The sequence below is a fragment of the Hippocampus bargibanti genome, linkage group LG10 (genome assembly GCF_051943395.1).
Source record: "Hippocampus bargibanti isolate YZ-2025 linkage group LG10, ASM5194339v1, whole genome shotgun sequence".
Taxonomy (NCBI): Eukaryota; Metazoa; Chordata; class Actinopteri; order Syngnathiformes; family Syngnathidae; genus Hippocampus; species Hippocampus bargibanti.
In genome coordinates, this window is record NC_142743.1 from 7,398,160 (window position 1) to 7,416,335 (window position 18,176).

Here is an 18,176-nt window from a genome sequence, read left to right on the forward strand (position 1 = left end):
TTGATCAGCATCAATACATTGACACCATTCCTAATGATGAGGAGAAAGCCTTGTTGAGGAGCAGCACTGAAACAGGAAAGTGTGAAGGCGAGAGGGAGACAGGCCGAAATGAGAAGCTGGGACAGGGGTCCAGTCGCGTTGCATAACCGTATGAATTAGTCATGGTGACCATGAGTGAGCGCTGGGGTGTAGAAGGGGATTAAAGGTTCCTTGCTGGACCATCTGCCAGGGTGAAAATATAACATACACGATTGCAGGCATGCGAAAGGAGGAAATGTTAAATCAAAGTGGTTGCTCATTTGTCACTTTTCAAAGGCAAGCATGGGACTTGGCTGTGGATATCTGCTTGTCTCAGCTGCCAACCATCATCGAGGAGGGCACAGCATTCAGGGTAAGTGGGTGTGTGGTGTTTTTTCTTTCTTTATTTTTATATACACACCCATCCACAGTTAGCACAAGTGCAAAATCTGAAATTTCACATGTCGTGACAGCTTGATTACGTGTGTTTTTTCATAACAAGCAGCACATTTTTACGTGACGCACAGGATTTTTTCTAATCTTGAAAGTAACACAAGCGGGGGTCAAAATAATAACACAACTTCATGCTTTCGTACTCGGCTAAGGTCATCGCTGATCACCTGTGGGATAAATTATGACAGCTATTAAAAACAAATAATCGGAAGGAGGCATGAAGACATATATCAGGTTAACCGACTCCAAAATCGTGTTGCATTCCCTATCTAGAAAAGTGGAAACTCCCAGCCCCTTTACCCGAGACATCAAATCGACAACTCTGGAAAAAAAGACGTTTGCAGTGGTGTAGCTTCCTAAATGGAGGCACTTTTGATCTGGGCCTTTCCTTTCCTCCACACATAAGAGGACATCATATTCATAGCTCCCTTTGGAACGGCTTTCCTTTTGTTCCTTCAAATTGGCCTGAAATCACTTTCTAGCACTACAATTGAGCCTCTGAGGACTAATGTGAATGATCTTCCTTGACTCGGCCTTGTTCATCTCTTCAAGAAATTTTGTTTTTACCTTGAATGTTTACTTTACTCAATGTGTTTCGAAGTTTGTGGGCATGTCCTCCTCTCATTACAACACTCTTTGAGTCGTGGTAACCCCAATTTGACAAGCCAAAAGTCGCAACTCCCTATGCAGGCAGAAACTCAATCTTTACACTTATTTAGTATGGGTCTTCTTGTGTCTGCACTTATTAAGCTTTGATTATGCACAAATCAATCTGGTCTGCCTGCAGAGAGGAACAGATACTTCGCTCTCACATCCACCAACAGTTCTTAACCGTCCTAATTCCTGCAGCAGCCTTAAGCCTCTGCTTGATCAAAACCCCTGCAGTGACCAGTCAGTCAGGCATGCTACCATGGCAGCAGCGAGTGAGATACGGAGATGGTGAACATGATAGATCGGGATTTTTTTCTGTTACTGCGATGTGTTGTCAGTCCCTAGCTCATATGTCAGGGTTGTGATGAAATGATGACTTAAGTCACTGCAGACTGTCTCTTTATGCACGGTTGTGCATGCGCATCCACATAAATGTGTGCATATTTGTCTCCACAGCACAGCCCTTTCTTCGCAGAACAGCTGACAGCCTTTCAGGTGTGGTTAACAATGGGCGTAGAGAACCGGAATCCTCCCGAGCAACTGCCTATTGTGCTGCAGGTATGTAGTCCCATGTGGTTGCACCTTGTAGAGTTTCCAAAATATTTACATACATTAATCACTATCCATCGATATATAAAAATTAAATGGATTGATTTATAGCTTGCTAACTCGCTCTCTAGATATAAAAGGTAATGGGTGGATGATAGATGGATCCTGTAGTTCGGGCTGATGTCCTGCCTGTCTTACAGTAGATTTTCCCCTCCTCCTACACAACTGATTAAAATGATCGACTCATTGGCAGGCTCTATAAAAGCCTAATAATTGGATTGGATTGGATTTGCCTTTATTAGTCTCACAGTGGAGAAATGTACATTTCACAGCAGCAAAATGACCATGGTAATTCGAATTAAACTTGTTGGAGGAGGGAGACATAAAAAACGTGCTGGGGCTTAGCATCTCCACGGCCTTGAATCTATCATCCTGCGTGCGTGTTTGTGAAAAATTAACACAGAGTGAGACACAATCAAAAAGTAGAATGAAATTTATCCTGTTGAAACCTTTATTTGCCCATTTATTATTTATTGATTAAACTTATTCGGCCTCCCTGAGTTTCTACCAAACAATGTTTTATCTCATAATTCTGATTTAAACTTGTGCACCACATTATCCAGCACCTCACAGGCTTGTTCCTTGGTCTTTATGATCCAGTTGGCTTCCTGATTTTCTTTTAACAGTTCCCTGAAACCAGTGTATTCATATTGATATTGATTCCACAGAGGTGGACACGATCAGCAGTCATTTAAGTCAACATTTGATCATTCGATCAAATGTTGACCTAAATGACTGCTGATTCGCAGATAATCACAAAACTTCTGGAGTCTGCTTGCTGCACTGAAATAGTTTTCCATGTCCTACTTTTCTGTTTTTAATTAAAAAAAGTTACAATATAAATGTCATTCCACTCTTTGATTGTGTCACAAATAACTGCTTAAATCTTGATGTGACAATAATAATAATAATACATTTCATTTATAAGCGCCTTTCAAAACTCTCAAGGACACTTTAGGTTGAGAAAAGACTGAAACATTTTGCAAGGCACTCTATGTACTATATTTTATCCTACTCACAGTCAGATTTTCTTGTTAGATTAATGATGAGATGCTATTCTGTAGAGGCCACAAGATCAGCATCTGATGTAAAAATCTTGAAACACTGCCTTAACCAAATATGTTGCCATATCAAAAAAAAAAAGAAATCATCAAAAAAAGAAATCTCAGCACTTAATTGGATGAATGAATCAAGCTCTCAAGTATACCACGGAGGAGACAATCACATTGTAACAATCCCAATTGTGTCCCATTTGGACATATGAACAGGCTGAAGGATGATAGTGATATTCCTTCGTTCTTGGGTTTCAGGGGGTCTCAGAAGCAAAGCCTCTTCAAAAAAGAAACCCCTTTCAATGAAGGATATGGCTTTTAAGAGAACTAAAGGGGAGCGGTTCCTGGTATTTCTTAATTTTTATTTTCACCCCTGTTGAGCTGCCACACAGCGCAGCTTGCGAGCTAGTGCGATTCAGCTTGAAGTCTCGGCTCGGATTGGGGCAGTAACTCAGAAGAGCAATGTGCCACTGACAGGATGCCATCGCGTTTACAGATGTGCCCAAGTTAGGCATGGTGGAAATTTATAAAGGCTTTATTCCTCCCATTATGCACACGCAGCCACATCAGCTCATCTTGATCAAACTCATATATGAGCAAAAGGTCTTCATTGAATGGAAAATGACCGCACCTTTACGGTACCTCTCTTGAAATCTCCCTCACGAGCGTCGGATGTGTGCAACGAGAACAGGCTAATTTTCTACATTACAGTCCAACTACAAAGGCTGTGACATGATCAGTGGCTGCGCTGTTCGTGAAAATTGTTACATATTTTTTATTCGCCAATTAGGGTACCATAACCCGTATGGTGCGCATTAACTGTTGGATTCCTCTCAAGCCTTCTACAGCTGTTGTGTTGTTTTATATCACAGTACAGAGGCAGAGTGTTGCTTTCTGTTGAATGATAATGTCCTGCTGACTAAGCCCTCTGTTAGCAGTAATGCCAGAACTTGTTAAGAGCTGCGGGAAAAGCGACACTCATTGGGTAAAACTATTATACATTGTGTGTGTGAAAGCAAATATATTACAGAATTGAGAGAGGACCGGACACAAGCAAGCTTTTAATGATTATGTACAGTAATATTATGCAGCTTAGCATGGTACTCTTCAAAATGGTTTCAAGGACAACCAACACCATTTTTTGTTTCCTAACTGACATCAGAAAAACGTTTTATAGCATCTAAAATACCCAAAACACGCAGGCTGATATTTTTAGTCAAATGCAAAACAATAAAAAAAATGAGTTAGTGTCCCAAAACTACTTCAAAATGACCTTGTAGATGCCGAGTTTCAGAAGGTCCCACACCCTTGTTCATGACGTCATGCCAGGACGTCTTGCCTTGCTCTAGAATCAAAACAATGGCTTCAGATTCAGAGAAGATGCTTTCTTGTTACTCATCCAGTTATGAATATGATTCTAATAGTTCTGAAGAGGAAAGCATAATGTTTCCAATCTATTAAAGAAGTCCTACCGTATGAATTCGAGCCATCAAGATTCCAATGTAGCGTCCCAGAAAATGCACAAGATGGCGCCCAAGCTCCGTTGTAAATGGTCTGATTTGTCTGCTGGGAATTTGTGTCAACTTGTATCGAATAGTAGTCTTGGTGCAACACACAACGATTCACCATCACGTTATTTATGTGTTTTCCATGTAATTTCGCTATCAACACGGATCAACACAAACAAACAAAGTACCCGAAATGCATTGTGTGTGGCTTTCTCGGTCAGGGGCGTTCCAGACGTGACGTCACGTCAGGCATCGTCATCAACTCGAAAACAAGACGTCCTGAATATTCACCGCGAGTCTTAAAACGTAAAATATAGCGATATGCCATGCAATCTTTGTAAAATAAGCGCAGTAGAAGTCATTTGAAGTGATTTTACAAATTATGGACATAACTTGTCCGAAGGCGTCGGTTGTCCTTTAAAATTAATGTTGCAGCTTTTTTTTGGATGGATACATTTTAGACACATCTTCATGATGTGGACATACCATATGCACATATATACAAATAAAAACTAGAAAAGAAAAATTGCCCAAAGAGAAGTTGAAAAAGCCGTTAAGGAGGCGGCACGGTGAATGACTGGTTAGCACGTATGCCTCATAGTGCAGTAGTGCAGGGTTGAATTGGCCTTCCTGTGTGAAGTTTGCTTGTTCTCCCCACACTTTTGTGGATTTCCTTTAGGTGTAATTGTGAGCACAAATGGTTGTTTGTCTATGCGTAACCTGTGATTGGTGGGCAACCAGTTCTGGGTGCCTACCACCTGAAGATAGCTGGGTTCGGCTCCTACACACCCACAAGCCTTGTGAGGATCATCGGATTAGAAAATGGATAGCTGGATGGATGGCATTTGTTAAAGATTGATTTAATATCTTAAAACACTTCATCTACCAGCATTTTAATTTGATAGTGATCATTTCAAGTACCATCCGTGGTACTCATCCCATTCTAAGTACCACTGATCTATTCAACTTCACACAACCCTTTACAAAGACAGCCTTGAATGCAGAGGTCTTCACAGGTCGACTTTTTCACCATTTATTGAAAGCTACTTTAATATCAAACTACAAAACACAATGACAGACAAATGTCATTTCAAATTAAGTATTGTTAAACGTGAGTCTGATACAGCTGTACCTCTTTTCATGCATGTGTATGTGTGGTGTACATGTGTTCAGTTTTTTTTCTTCTGTGTAACACGATTATTCTTTTGTCTCACGGGATATACACAAAACATGGAAATAGAAAGTGCGTATACTTTGCAGTGATTGCTCACAAGTCTGATGTCACGGTTGCAATGTGGTGGTGGACCCCAAAAACCAGGCAGCATGGAGGAGCGAGGTGTATGTAACAAATTGTATTCAATAAAGAGGGCAAGAACCACATCTGAAATAACAAAGTCATAAGAACGAAAATAGTCCAACGTAATAAACAAAAACCGTGACTGAAACAAGACTGAAAACAAACAAACACACACACCTGACAGGATGAAACAAGCGCGGACCTGACATGGTAATGCCCGGACTCCTGTTAAACTAATACTAATGACAATGACCAACAGGTGTGCAGACTCAAGCAGAGCCCTACAGTGCCACCTGTTGGTCACAAACAGAAACGTGACAATTTATGTGATAGAAGAAAGTGACATCAAGGCTGAAGTAATCCATGTAAATATGCATAGCTGCATTTTCACATAGGTGTGTTGATGTAGGATTGAGCCAAGCTTTAAGAAATATATTTTGTATGAAATGAGCTTATCCGTGCATAGCTGTCTGGAGCTGTTCATTGTGTGACATGCCAAATCTGCTGGTAATGTTTTGAAAATAAATCCTCTTTGTCATTGAATTCAGGACAACAGAAAAGAAAAGGGATTTTGCGCTCTGTCTTGACTAAACGCACTCACATGTGCTGTGTAATCTTGGTAACATGCAAGAGGTCTTCCCTCTGCCTCCTCCTGTATGTGTGGTAGTCACGCTTGCTTGGTTTTTCTCACGGAGTATGCTAAGAATACATCTTGTGTCGGTGGGCTGCGCGCAAGTATGCATCGACAATCCTCCATATGCTCATTCCCACGCACACGGAGGGACAGTCGCTCAGGGATGTTGGGTCCTGACACAACACATTTTGTACACAGTATGGTACACTTTGCGTAAACAACACTTACTGTATATTTTAGCTTATATATGAACATTTTTCTTGAATGCAATTGCTCATACACTGTTTGCCACGTGTGCTGTACATTCTACCGATGATACATAACACATTTATATTTTTGTGGTGAAGTCAAAATGCTTTCTCATAAACATTCAGAGCGAACAAAGTGTGACTTAAGGCCTGCTTGCTAGTTAGAGGTGGGTCAGCCATCTGTTTCACTCCGCTGCCTCGACCTCCTTGCTTCTCTTGCTATTATTTGTCCTGTGCTTGTTGCTCTGGGAGAATCACAAATGACCACTGACCTCTGTTTATTACTAGGTTCTTCTGAGCCAAGTGCATCGACTTCGGGCTCTAGACCTTCTTGGTCGCTTTCTGGACCTCGGACCATGGGCTGTCAGTCTGGTGTGTCATATCTTATCTGTGTCTGTTAATTTAAGGAAGCACAATACAGGTCCACTGTGAAAGTCGAAATTTTTGTAGCACGATATTGGATTGGATTGGATTGGATTGGATTGGATTTGCCTTTATTAGTCTCGCAGTGGAGAAATGTACATTTCACAGCAGCAAAGTGATGAAAGGAATGAAAGTAGAAAAACAAAATACATGAACTGCTGGAACGGCAGCCACTTTCGGCGCCGCCTTGAAGTCAAAAGAAACAAAAATAAATAAATAACAAATACTATGACAACACAAACACAATATGACAAAACAAAGACAGAGTCATTCATTCTTAAGCACTTTCTGTACCCTCTTGGTTACATGAAGCAATTCTAGATCAAAGAGGAGAGATCAAAGCAATGATGGTTACAACGTTAAAAGCCTTCAATATTTCATTTCAAATGCTGTGTTTTTGTGATTTATAAAAAAATGTGAGCAATATAAATTGGCATCATCCTTTTCCACCATAGATAAAATGACAAAATATGAAATTCTTCTCTTAGGCAGTCACTGAAGTCCAGCTTGACAGTTTCTTGTCTGCTGAACACTGACAGTGGCATACGAATGGACTATGGTCATTTCTATGCTGGAAAAGAAATGAATATAATCCAGTGCATCCAATACAGTATATGAAAAAAATACAAAATAGGCCATTCATTGAAGGTGCGCCACATAATCCAGTGAAACTTTTAGTGTGGAAAATAAGGTAAATCTTATCCTTTTTCCAGATCAGTTTAGCTTTTTTTCTCTAGAGGTCAGACATTTATTCATTTGCCTGCTATGGTGCCTTGCAAAGTTACAACAAATCTAACAGTTTATCACAGTAAGCAACCAACCACTCACTTTGAATCTGGAATCATACATAAAGTCTACCCCCTTGACTCATGCTGGCTCAAAACACAAAGTATAGAAATAATGATTTGTGTCACATTTTGGAAAATTCCCATATACAGCAGCAAAGTTATGGCAGCAAAGAAAGTAGACGAAAGTATATGAGCTGTTATAACTGTGTTCAAAGACAAGTGTAAAGATGGGCAGCAAGGCAGCCATGCAATGGAAAAGGCTCAATCCCATCTGAGCAGCAAATGCTGATTCCACAGTGCTGTGCTCCATTTTGATGCTTCAGGATTTGCTACCCAATGAAAAAAACGACTGTTTGTGTGTTTCCAGGCCTTGTCTGTTGGTATCTTCCCATATGTCTTGAAGCTTCTACAGAGCTCAGCCAGAGAGCTGCGGCCGCTCCTGGTTTTCATCTGGGCTAAAATCCTAGCTGTGGACAGTGTAAGTTCTCATACTTGTGAATCTGTGATGGACTTGTCAAATGCTGAGACTTTTTTTACCTCATGACATCAAATTCTGTCACCAAAGCAGATGTTTTACTTTATTAAATCCCCTGCAGAAGGATCTCATAATAATCACCCCTGATCCAACCCCCAGTGAGCTCTTTAGTGTGTAGCAGGTTGCTTTAGAACATAATTGGCAACAGACGTCGTGTGAGACATGTCGACAAATACAAAAATGTGCATCTAAATTAAATTTTAGGGCCGCCAGAAAAAACATTTAAATACCACCCTACTGTAAAAAAATCTTCACATTTCTTCTTCTTCATGCGTTTTTCCTGGCAAAATTTGGTTCTTTTTTTGTACAGATCTGCCATTCACTGCCGATGTCCGCACATGATTCTACCTGTGAATGATTATTCTATTTGGAACTGACAATGAACCAAATGAATGAAATGAAACAAATGAAAATTTTTTAATGGCTGTTCATTTTCTCACAAAGCAAATGTTTGAGGCCATTCATTTCTTATGAAATTGGAAATAATGACCAATATTCTCTGATGACCTTGAACAACATACGTATAACAGAGAGGTCTTTTCACAAGACTGACCTGAATGTATTGAGCCCCGTGATCACGTACAGCAGGGACGAACGGGCACCACTTCGGACTGAGTGGCCCTTCTTTGTATTAACCACCTTTTTAATTCCTTGACTCAATTTTTGAAACCAAATTTTATTAACTGTCATGCACGGGCATCGGTCAGAAAATCAGATCTTGACTGACGGCTGTACTACTTGGTCAAATATTCTTCTGTGGCACTGAGAACTGTTAGTGTACGATGGTGCGTCAGCGGAGTAGATTGTTATTGCTGCTCTGCGGACCGGCAGACTCTAACAAGAACATTTGCCGTGTTCTTAGCAGGCAGCACACAATGCTGCACTGCCCAACGAACCAAGCTTGTTCATCTTAAAAACCTGATGTCGTTAAAATATAAATCAGCCAGCTTTATATCTGATGTTTTAATAATATACATTTTTCCCTAGTAGCTCGTCCTCCTCCCTGATTTGTGGGCAATACGGAATTGCCCTCCCCTAACCTAGAGAGTGCTTTCATGCTTATTATTATTATTATTATTATTATTATTATTGGTGGTGGTGAAGATGATGATGATGATGATGATGATGATGATGATGATGATGATGGTTATTGTTAGAACGATTTTAGATGCACATCCTTAAAGGACAACCGACGTCTCCGGACAAGTTGTGTCCATAATTTGTAAAATGGCTTCAAATGACTTCTACTGAGCGTATTTTACAAATATTCCACCGCATATAGCTATATTTTACGTTTTAAGACTCGTGCTGAATATTCCGGAAGTCTTGTTTTTGAGTTGGTGACGGGTCCGTACGTGACGTCACTGAAGGAACGCCCCTGACCGATAAAGAGGACACTGCCTTTAGGATTTGCTACTCAATGGAAAAAATGACTGTTTGTGTGTTTCCAGCCCTTGTCTGTTGGTATCTTCCCATATGTCTTGAAGCTTCTACAAAGCTGCCTCTTTTTGGGTGAGACATTGCCCCCAGTGTTGCCTCAAAATGGCACGGAATAAATTATTTAATCAATTGCAAACATGTATGCTTTCCTCTTCAGAACTACTTGAATCATATTCATAACTGCATGAGTAACAAGAAAGCATATTCTCCGAATCTTAAGCCATTGTTTTGATTCTCCAGCAAGGGAAGGCGTCTTGGGGTGACACCACGAACAAGGGGGCGGTACCTTCTGAAAATGGCCACTTCCGGGTTCATTTTTTTTGCAGATTTTGGACACTTTAAGTCATTTTTATTGGTGTTTTGCATTTGACTAAAAATATCATACTGCATGTTTTGGGTATTTTAGATGGTATAAAACAAAAAAGTGACGTCGGTTGTCCTTTAAAGGATAACCAACATCACTTTTTTGTTTCCTAACTGACATCAGAAAAATGTTTTATAGCATCTAAAATACCCAAAACGCAATATGTTATTTTTAGTCAAATGCAAAACACCAATAAAAATGACTTAAAGTGTCTAAAATCTGCTGCAAATTGGGCATTTTCAGAAAGTCCCGCCCCCAGTTCGTGATGTCACGCCAAGACGTCTTGCATTGCTGGAGAATCAAAACAATGGCTTCAGATTCGGAGAATATGCTTTCTTGTTACAAATCTAGTTCTCAATATGATTCAAATAGTTCTGAAAAGGAAAGCATACATGTTTGCAATCGATTAAAGAAGGTTTTCTGGGTCGTTTTATTGGCTCAAGACTGACGTGTGGTGTCACAGAAAATGCAGAAGATGGCGGCAGAGCTCCGCATAAGGAATAAATCAGCCCGTTTCCACAGGCTGATGAATTCCTTCCATGGAGCTTGGACACCCTCTTCTGGTGGCTTTTTGGGTGCAACACAAGGTTTTCAGACCAAACAATCCAGCAAAATACATTGACGTGATGGAAGGACTGCTACAATGTATCTTTTTACGGTCAGGGGCGGTCCTTTAGTGATGTCACGTACGGACTCGTCACCAACTCAAAAACAAGACTTCCTGAATATTCAGCGCAATTTTTTTAAATTAATCCTCCCCCATCTTGCTTGTTTTTAGTCCTGTCAAGCTGACCTGGTCAAAGATAATGGTCACAAGTATTTCCTCTCTGTCTTGGCGGACAGCTACATGCCAGTAAGTATATTTTCAAATTAAATTATTCTGGAAGGGCAATTAAGGGCAACCAATCTGAATGTCGAGGGCTATTTAATTTGATACTCACCTCAAAACAGCTTGCAAATGTAATCATTATTCATGCATTCTACTTTTTTTTACTTTCTAGGCTGAGCATCGGACCATGGCTGTCTTCATATTGGCTGTTATTGTAAACAGCTACAACACAGGACAGGTATGCATATATTAGACAGTTTGTTGATACTGATACTAAATCGCACATTTTTAAAATGGGCTGGATAGGAAATGACTGCGATTTCAAAAGGAAACTTAATTGGGTAGACCAATAGCACTCTCTAGAACAGCTCTTGATGTAAAAATGTTGTCAGCACTAAAATTCAACCTTTGAAAAACTTTTTTTTTTGTGACAAAAATTGGAACGGCCCCAATTTGGGAGGAAACTGCTTAATTGTCACATAAGTCAGATCATTAAATTAAGCATCTTTAAAGTACATTGTTACATATGTCTGTGTAAGCTCTCAGTCGTACAGGAGTGGTACATCGATGAAAAGGTTTCTTCAGCCGTCATCTGTACTTCTTTGAAGGTGTCGGACGTTTTGCTTCTTATCCAAGATGCTTCTTCAGCGAACTAAAGTCTTGCTGGTAGTTTCGTCCCTATATATATCCCTACTGTCCAGACGTGGCGGTGCCGGACTCTGCTATGATTGGTCCCTGCTCTCAGGTTCGAGGGAGCAGAGGACTACTCCCTGCGGCTCCACTGATTACTTCTATTGTCCAGACTGTCGACTGGCCCGATTGCCCTATTTGCTCTGGTATCACCTCATCAGCATAACTAAGCATATGTTGCCTAAGCAGTCTGTTGTACGAACAATCCAAATTGAACCTCACACCACCATGTCGGTTTAGTGAAGGATTTTACTGTTTTATGAAAATAGCTTCTTTTACTCCCCTTTCAAACCATCTATTTTCTTTCGCTAAGATTTTAAGCACTCATTTGACAACAATGAGGTTAAAATATATGCTTTCTGGCTTGGTTCATGTCTTATGGTGTCACCTAACAGTGTCTGAAAATGGAAACCAATCACCAAAAACAAAATGCACATTCCTACTCTTGTCCACTTCAACCTGTTACAATCCAAAGGTGATCGGCATATTTGGGATTTTATTCACAGCAAATACAGTATGAGATCCCATCTGGAAAAACACTTTCACCTCCATAAAATCAAAAGTATTGTGCTGATCTCTTTATTTTTGTTTCTGCAGGGAGAAGTGGACTAGAGTATGAATGTGCATCTAAACTTTGGTGATGATTGATCCTTCTTTGTACACATTTTAACCCTCCTAAAGTTTTGTTTTATGGCAGCTTGATCCCTCAAGTTCAGGGGTCAGGAATTTTTTTGACTAAGAGAGCCATACAAGCAAAATAGACAGAAATGTTTTTCAGTGAGAGCCAGACACACACACGCGCACACACACACACACACACACACATACACACGCACACACCCGCGCACACACATACATACATATATCTATATGTATGTGTGATTTCATTGAACTATCAGAATTTATTTTTTAAAATAACTTTGTCATAATATTCACCATTAATATGAATGTTTTTCTGTTCCTCATGATTGGTAAAAATCCAGCCAAACTATCGGAATGAAAGTCAACTTGCCTGGTCCATACGCGAAGTTACTGTTCGCTAGCCTGCACACTGCTCATTAGCTTACACACTTGCTTTTTGCTGTCTCTCGCAGAGAATACTGATGCTAACGTTAGCTTGGGGCTTGTCAAAGTGCCACTAACATTATACTGTTTCATCAATGATATTGTTTCATTACAAATTAGAATCACGGCAGAACCTTTTCTCTCGACAAAGGCGAATCCTGCGGTCCATTCAACCTGAAGTGTACGATAATCGTCTTCTTTTTTTAATTGTCCACTTATTCAAAAGGGGGGCGTTTAACTGTTTCAACGTCATGGGCGCCTGAGTCAGTATCATCCAATCAAATTGTGCTTTCAGTCAACTGCAGCCTAAACAGGTAATGAACAGAGAAAAAGTGAGTTTATGTATTTAGTTTTATCTGCGAGCCAGATGCAATCATCAAAAGAGCCATATATGGCTCGTGAGCCATATATGGTTCCTGACCGCTGCTCTAGTTCCTCCGGCTAGCAATACTGTAGCACTGAAGGAAGAAATTACTGTTTGGCAACTAAACAGACGAGATTAACAGGAATAAGTCACATTTTGTAATTTTCCCCATTATGGGACTATTAAAGGCTTTGGTATTTTTAATTTTATTTACCTGCCAGACAAAGAGCTGTGTGTTGCGTACGGCTGCCATTCGGGCAGTCAAATTGTTTTGCGCCCCACACAGCCGAGTTGCTCTTCCAAGACATGGGCTTTTTGAGGGTTAGTTATTTACTGATTGATCCAACACTAACTGAAAATGTAAGATAAAATCATATTCCTGATCAAAACATGAGTTTTGGAGTCAAAGATGGCCCATCACAGCCAGATGTACAAACCCCTTGTCCAGAGGCAACCAGCTGTGACCCGCACGGTCAGAAGATGGTCCACAGAAGCTGAAGAAGCTCTGCGGGACTGTTTTGACTCAACCAGGTAGGAGCTGTTCATTGAGATTCATGGAGAGGACATTGATTCACTCACGGACACCATCAACACACCGTACCCACCAGGACTGTGCGGTGTTTTTCCAACAACAAACCATGGATTAATCCCGACATAAAAGCCTCCTGAAGGAAAAGAAAAGGGCTTTTCTGTCTGGCAACAGAGAGGAACTGAAGGCCGTGCAGATCCAACTGAGGAGGAAGATCAGAGAGGGGAAGAAGGCCTACAGGATGAAAATGGAGGAGCAGCTGCAAGCCAGCAATGTCGCTGGTGCCTGGAAGGGCCTGAAAAACATCTCAGGCCCCAAAAGCCCAGTGACATTGAACGAAAAAGACAAGGACTGGGCAGATGAACTCAACCGCTTTTTCAATCGGTTTGACAAGACGCCTGTCGCTCCCGGCCCACCGTCAACTCCACCTGTAGCTGCACCTGCGCCAACGCTCACTGTGGACTTACCCTCCCTGCCCCCTCTCATGAGCAGCTTCCCACAACCAACAACTGCCCTCTCAACCGTTGCCACACCCTCACCCACCACTCTGCCACCTGGTTCCTGCCTGTCTGTCATAACTGCGCAGGTGAGGAACCAGCTGAGGATGATGGAAGTGAGGAAGGCAGCAGGTCCGGACGACATCAGTTCCCGACTCCTCAAGACCTGCTCCGTGTCATTGTCCAGCACATGTTCAACCTGAGCCTGAAGCTTGGCAGAGTTCCACAGCTGTGGAAAACGTCATGCCTGGTCCCAGTGCCCAAGATTGCCAACCCAAAGGAGCTCAACAGCTATAGACCGGTGGCGCTGACGTCTCACCTGATTAAGACGCTGGAGAGACTCGTCCTCGCCCACCTGCGACCGCTGGCAAGATCACCGCTGGACCCACTACAATTTGCCTACCAGCCCAGCATCAGTGTGGAGGACGCCATCTACCTCCCCCACTCGGCGTTGCTGCACTTGGAGAATGCTGGGAGAACAGTGAGGATCACGTTCTTCGATTTCTCCAGTGCCTTCAACACCATCCAGCCAAATCTACTGGGGGACAAGCTGCGGCATGCCGGAGTCGACCATCACCTCACATTCTGGATTTCCGATTACCTCAGAAATAGGCCACAGTACGTGAGGCTACAGAACTGTGAGTCGGACAGGCTTCGCTGCAGAACCGGAGCGCCGCAGGGGACAGTCCTGGCTCCATTCCTGTTCACCCTCTACACCTCGGACTTCAACTACAACACCCCATCCCATCCTGCCACCTTCAGAAGTTCTCTGACGACTCAGCTATTGTCGACCTCATTACAGAGGGAGACGATCGGGAGTACAGGGGACTGACAAACGACTTTGTGGACTGGTGCCAGCAGAATCACCTCCAGATCAACACCGGGAAAACCAAAGAGCTGGTAGTGGATTTCTGCAGGAAACAATCCCCACCTGCACTGTTGAACATCCAGGGTTCGGACATTGAGAGGGTGACCTCCTACAAGTACCTGGGTGTTGCTCTCAACAATAAACTGGACTGGACTACAAACACGGATGCCCTAATCAAAAAGGGACAGAGTCGCCTCTTCCTACTCAGGAAACTGGGGTCTTTTGGAGTTCAGTGGTCACTCCTAAAGACTTTCTATGACTGTGTGGGTTTCAGCCATCCACGATGGAATTGTCTGCTGGTCAGGCAGCATCACCACCCGGGACAGGAAAAGACTGGAGCGCCTTGTCAAGAGTGCCAGTTCTGTCCTGGGCTGCTCGCTGGACTCTCTGGAGGAGGAGGCTTTGCAATTCTCAATGATCACATGTGAAAAAATAACTGGACACTTATAAATATGGGTTGATGCAATACAGTCATATATCAATATGCCTTTCTTAATACTTGCACTATGTACAGTTTTTTATGAAACGGTTTTGCACATTTACATTTGCACAATATACAGTTGACATGTTTATTTTGTTATGCTTAGAATATCTTGTTTTATATCCTTTCACCCCCCCAATCCCATCCCCTTTCAAATTGCTGCTGTGGACTGCAAATTTCCCCATTGTGGAATGAATAAAGGTTTTCTGATTCTGATTCTGATGATCCCCTTGACTAATGTGGTATAACCAGCATCAGAGAATGGACTTTATGAGCCATTGCTTATTACTTGTTGCTGCATGAATATGCCATTATGAGTGCAATGTATTTCTTAACATTGTCTCGTCACATTATAACTCAGAATACACTGACAGGTGCCGAGTTATTGGCCATTTAGCCAGCATTTGTTCTTGGAGATGAACTACGAAGTAGCTAATGCTGAAGTGATTAAGTTCTTCCTTTCCACAAAGCACTCAAAAGACCCACATTGTAGTTTACAAATACGGCACCATTAAACTGCTTTGCAGTATTTCTTCTGCTATATACAGTTGTCTTTCCGTGTAGTTGGGAATGTTATTTCACGGATTCATCTCCCTAATGGATTCATCTTTCATCAACTTGCTAAACTTGTCTTTGAGAGCCTCCCTTATTATAAGTGTGACAAATCAGAGAATGTGAGCACATGCTATGAAACACCATTTTGTCTCCATATTCCTATGTACTCAATGCCCTTACCTCTCTCCCAGGCCTGTAAATAATAGATGATCTCCAGCATAACAGCAAGATTCTCTGCCAGCTTCATAGCTCCATTATTCATATTTCTTACATTCAACAACTGTGCTCACAACCGCATTGCCAACGTGTCATTGATAACCCCCAGGGTACTGCTTGGATGCACGATGATAGAATGATGCAAAAAATCGATTAAACGCATGAAAGGTAGGCTTATGTGAGAAAAGGGCTAAAAATGTTACTGTATTCTTACTTCTGCTCCCCAGTCAGCTGTAGAATTGTTTTTAAAATTCTGCTACAGGTCTATAAATTACGTATTGGGTTGGGTTCTGAAATCATCAAAGAAATGAAAATTGAATATAAACCAAGTTGGATTTAGAGGTGCATAGATTTGCTCAGCAAACACGGTGAAGCTGCATTTAGTTCCATTGATGTCAATGGAATAAAAAGTGTCATTGTTATGAAATTCAGATCTTCTAATTGTTTCTTAAATCTTCTTTTTTCTTGTTTATTTTGTAGTTACAGTGATAACTTGGCTTAGGATCTTAATTGTTGTAGTGTGTAAAGCGAAAAGTGTGTATCCCCAAAAATTAGTTCCCATAGGAAGCCATTAAAATGAGAATAATCCGTTCCCAGGTCCCCATGAAACATAATTTTCTATTTTCGCATTTTCTAAGCCTTAAAACTACACCAAATATATCTTATTTTATGTATAATAAATGTGCTATGGTATTATAATTAAAGAAATCAACTTTACTGTATAATAGTGATTTTATTTACATTTGTGATGGTTGTTCATGGCTTGATGCAGTGGAGTGGCTGGTTTCATCAGCATTAAACACTTGATGAGGAGCGTAGCCTTCTTCTTTCACCATCTTAATGAATGATCCCTTGTAGGTGCTTTCTCTGCGATAATTTTACCTAGTTCCTCATCAATTGTGTTCTATTTAGCTGGGTTGATAGCGTTTTGCATCAAGTATACAGATGACTTGTGCCATTTGTGGAGCCTGATTGATGGGATATTTGAACCTTGCAGTCTACACTCTGCCTTTGAACTATCAAAGTTGAAACAAGTCCAAATTTCACAGTTTTCTATCCATTTTCTCAGTCTCTCTCTGTTGTCTGCCTGTCTCTTTAATGTTTAAACACTCCCCCTCACTGCTGCGTTCTTGACCAATCACATGGCTTTAAGCGAAGACTGGGTGCGGGGAATAGAGAAAAACAAGTCGGCTGCCATTTTCTTGTTAGTGAACGGGCTCGTTCGCGAATGACACATCACTCATTGTGGTGCTTTGTGTATATCCCGAAAAATAGTTCGTATGCCAAGGTAAAATTTTAATAAATTTAACGTTCGTAAACTGAAAAATGTGTAAGCCAAGGGGTTCGTAAACCGAGGTATCACTGTATTTGAGAAACCTATTGTTTCTCCTTTGACATTTATTTTCTGTTAACTTGAAGTGTTGTCATTGTAAGTCACTTGAGTTTTCTCTGTTTTGCTTCTAAATGTTGTTCACTCGTGTTTTATCAATGCTTTTTAAGTCTTTTCCATTAGCTTGTTCGAAGCACATTGAGTCACCTTGTGTATGAAACGTGATATACTCTAAAAATGAAGCTTCCATGCCTGGAATAAAATAAGGAAATAAAATGTCCTGCAGATTCTCTAAAAAGGGATGCAGAACAGAGCAGTAATTATTACTTTGCACGCTAAGCAAAGCGGTTTGATTAGATTTTGATTAAATTAGATTAGTTAGATTAGATAAAATCAGCCTTTATTTGTCTCACAGTGGAGAAACTTATATTTGTCCTAATCAAAAACAAAATACAGGAGCTGCTGTAAAGGCAGCCACTCTCGCAGGAACATTTTGAAATAAAGAAAATCACTTTATGAGCAGCATTTGTTGTTATTGAAAGCAGACAGATACAGACATAAAATGGCAAACAGATATTGACGCAAAAGCTTTCTGAAATGTGGAGCGGTGCGGCGAGGCATGGTTTCCTCTCACTTTACATGCCCTTTAATTTCCAAGCACCAATTAGCTGTGAGCAAGTGAGTAACTGCTCTCGATGCAAATCTCATCAACCTTATGCACGTAATGCAGTG

At 41.1% G+C, this 18,176-nt stretch overlaps 1 protein-coding gene across 1 annotated transcript in view; it reads left to right on the forward strand.

The window, feature by feature from the left end:
- The window catches only part of rptor (regulatory associated protein of MTOR, complex 1), a 182,450-nt gene that overhangs the window by 81,115 nt on the left and 83,159 nt on the right, over positions 1 to 18,176 (forward strand). The window contains exons 11-16 of the mRNA XM_089007081.1: positions 316 to 391; positions 1,579 to 1,680; positions 6,759 to 6,842; positions 8,049 to 8,159; positions 10,799 to 10,873; positions 11,022 to 11,087. Of these exons, the coding sequence (XP_088863207.1) occupies positions 316 to 391; positions 1,579 to 1,680; positions 6,759 to 6,842; positions 8,049 to 8,159; positions 10,799 to 10,873; positions 11,022 to 11,087 (514 nt within the window). The remainder of the gene's footprint in view (positions 1 to 315; positions 392 to 1,578; positions 1,681 to 6,758; positions 6,843 to 8,048; positions 8,160 to 10,798; positions 10,874 to 11,021; positions 11,088 to 18,176) is intronic.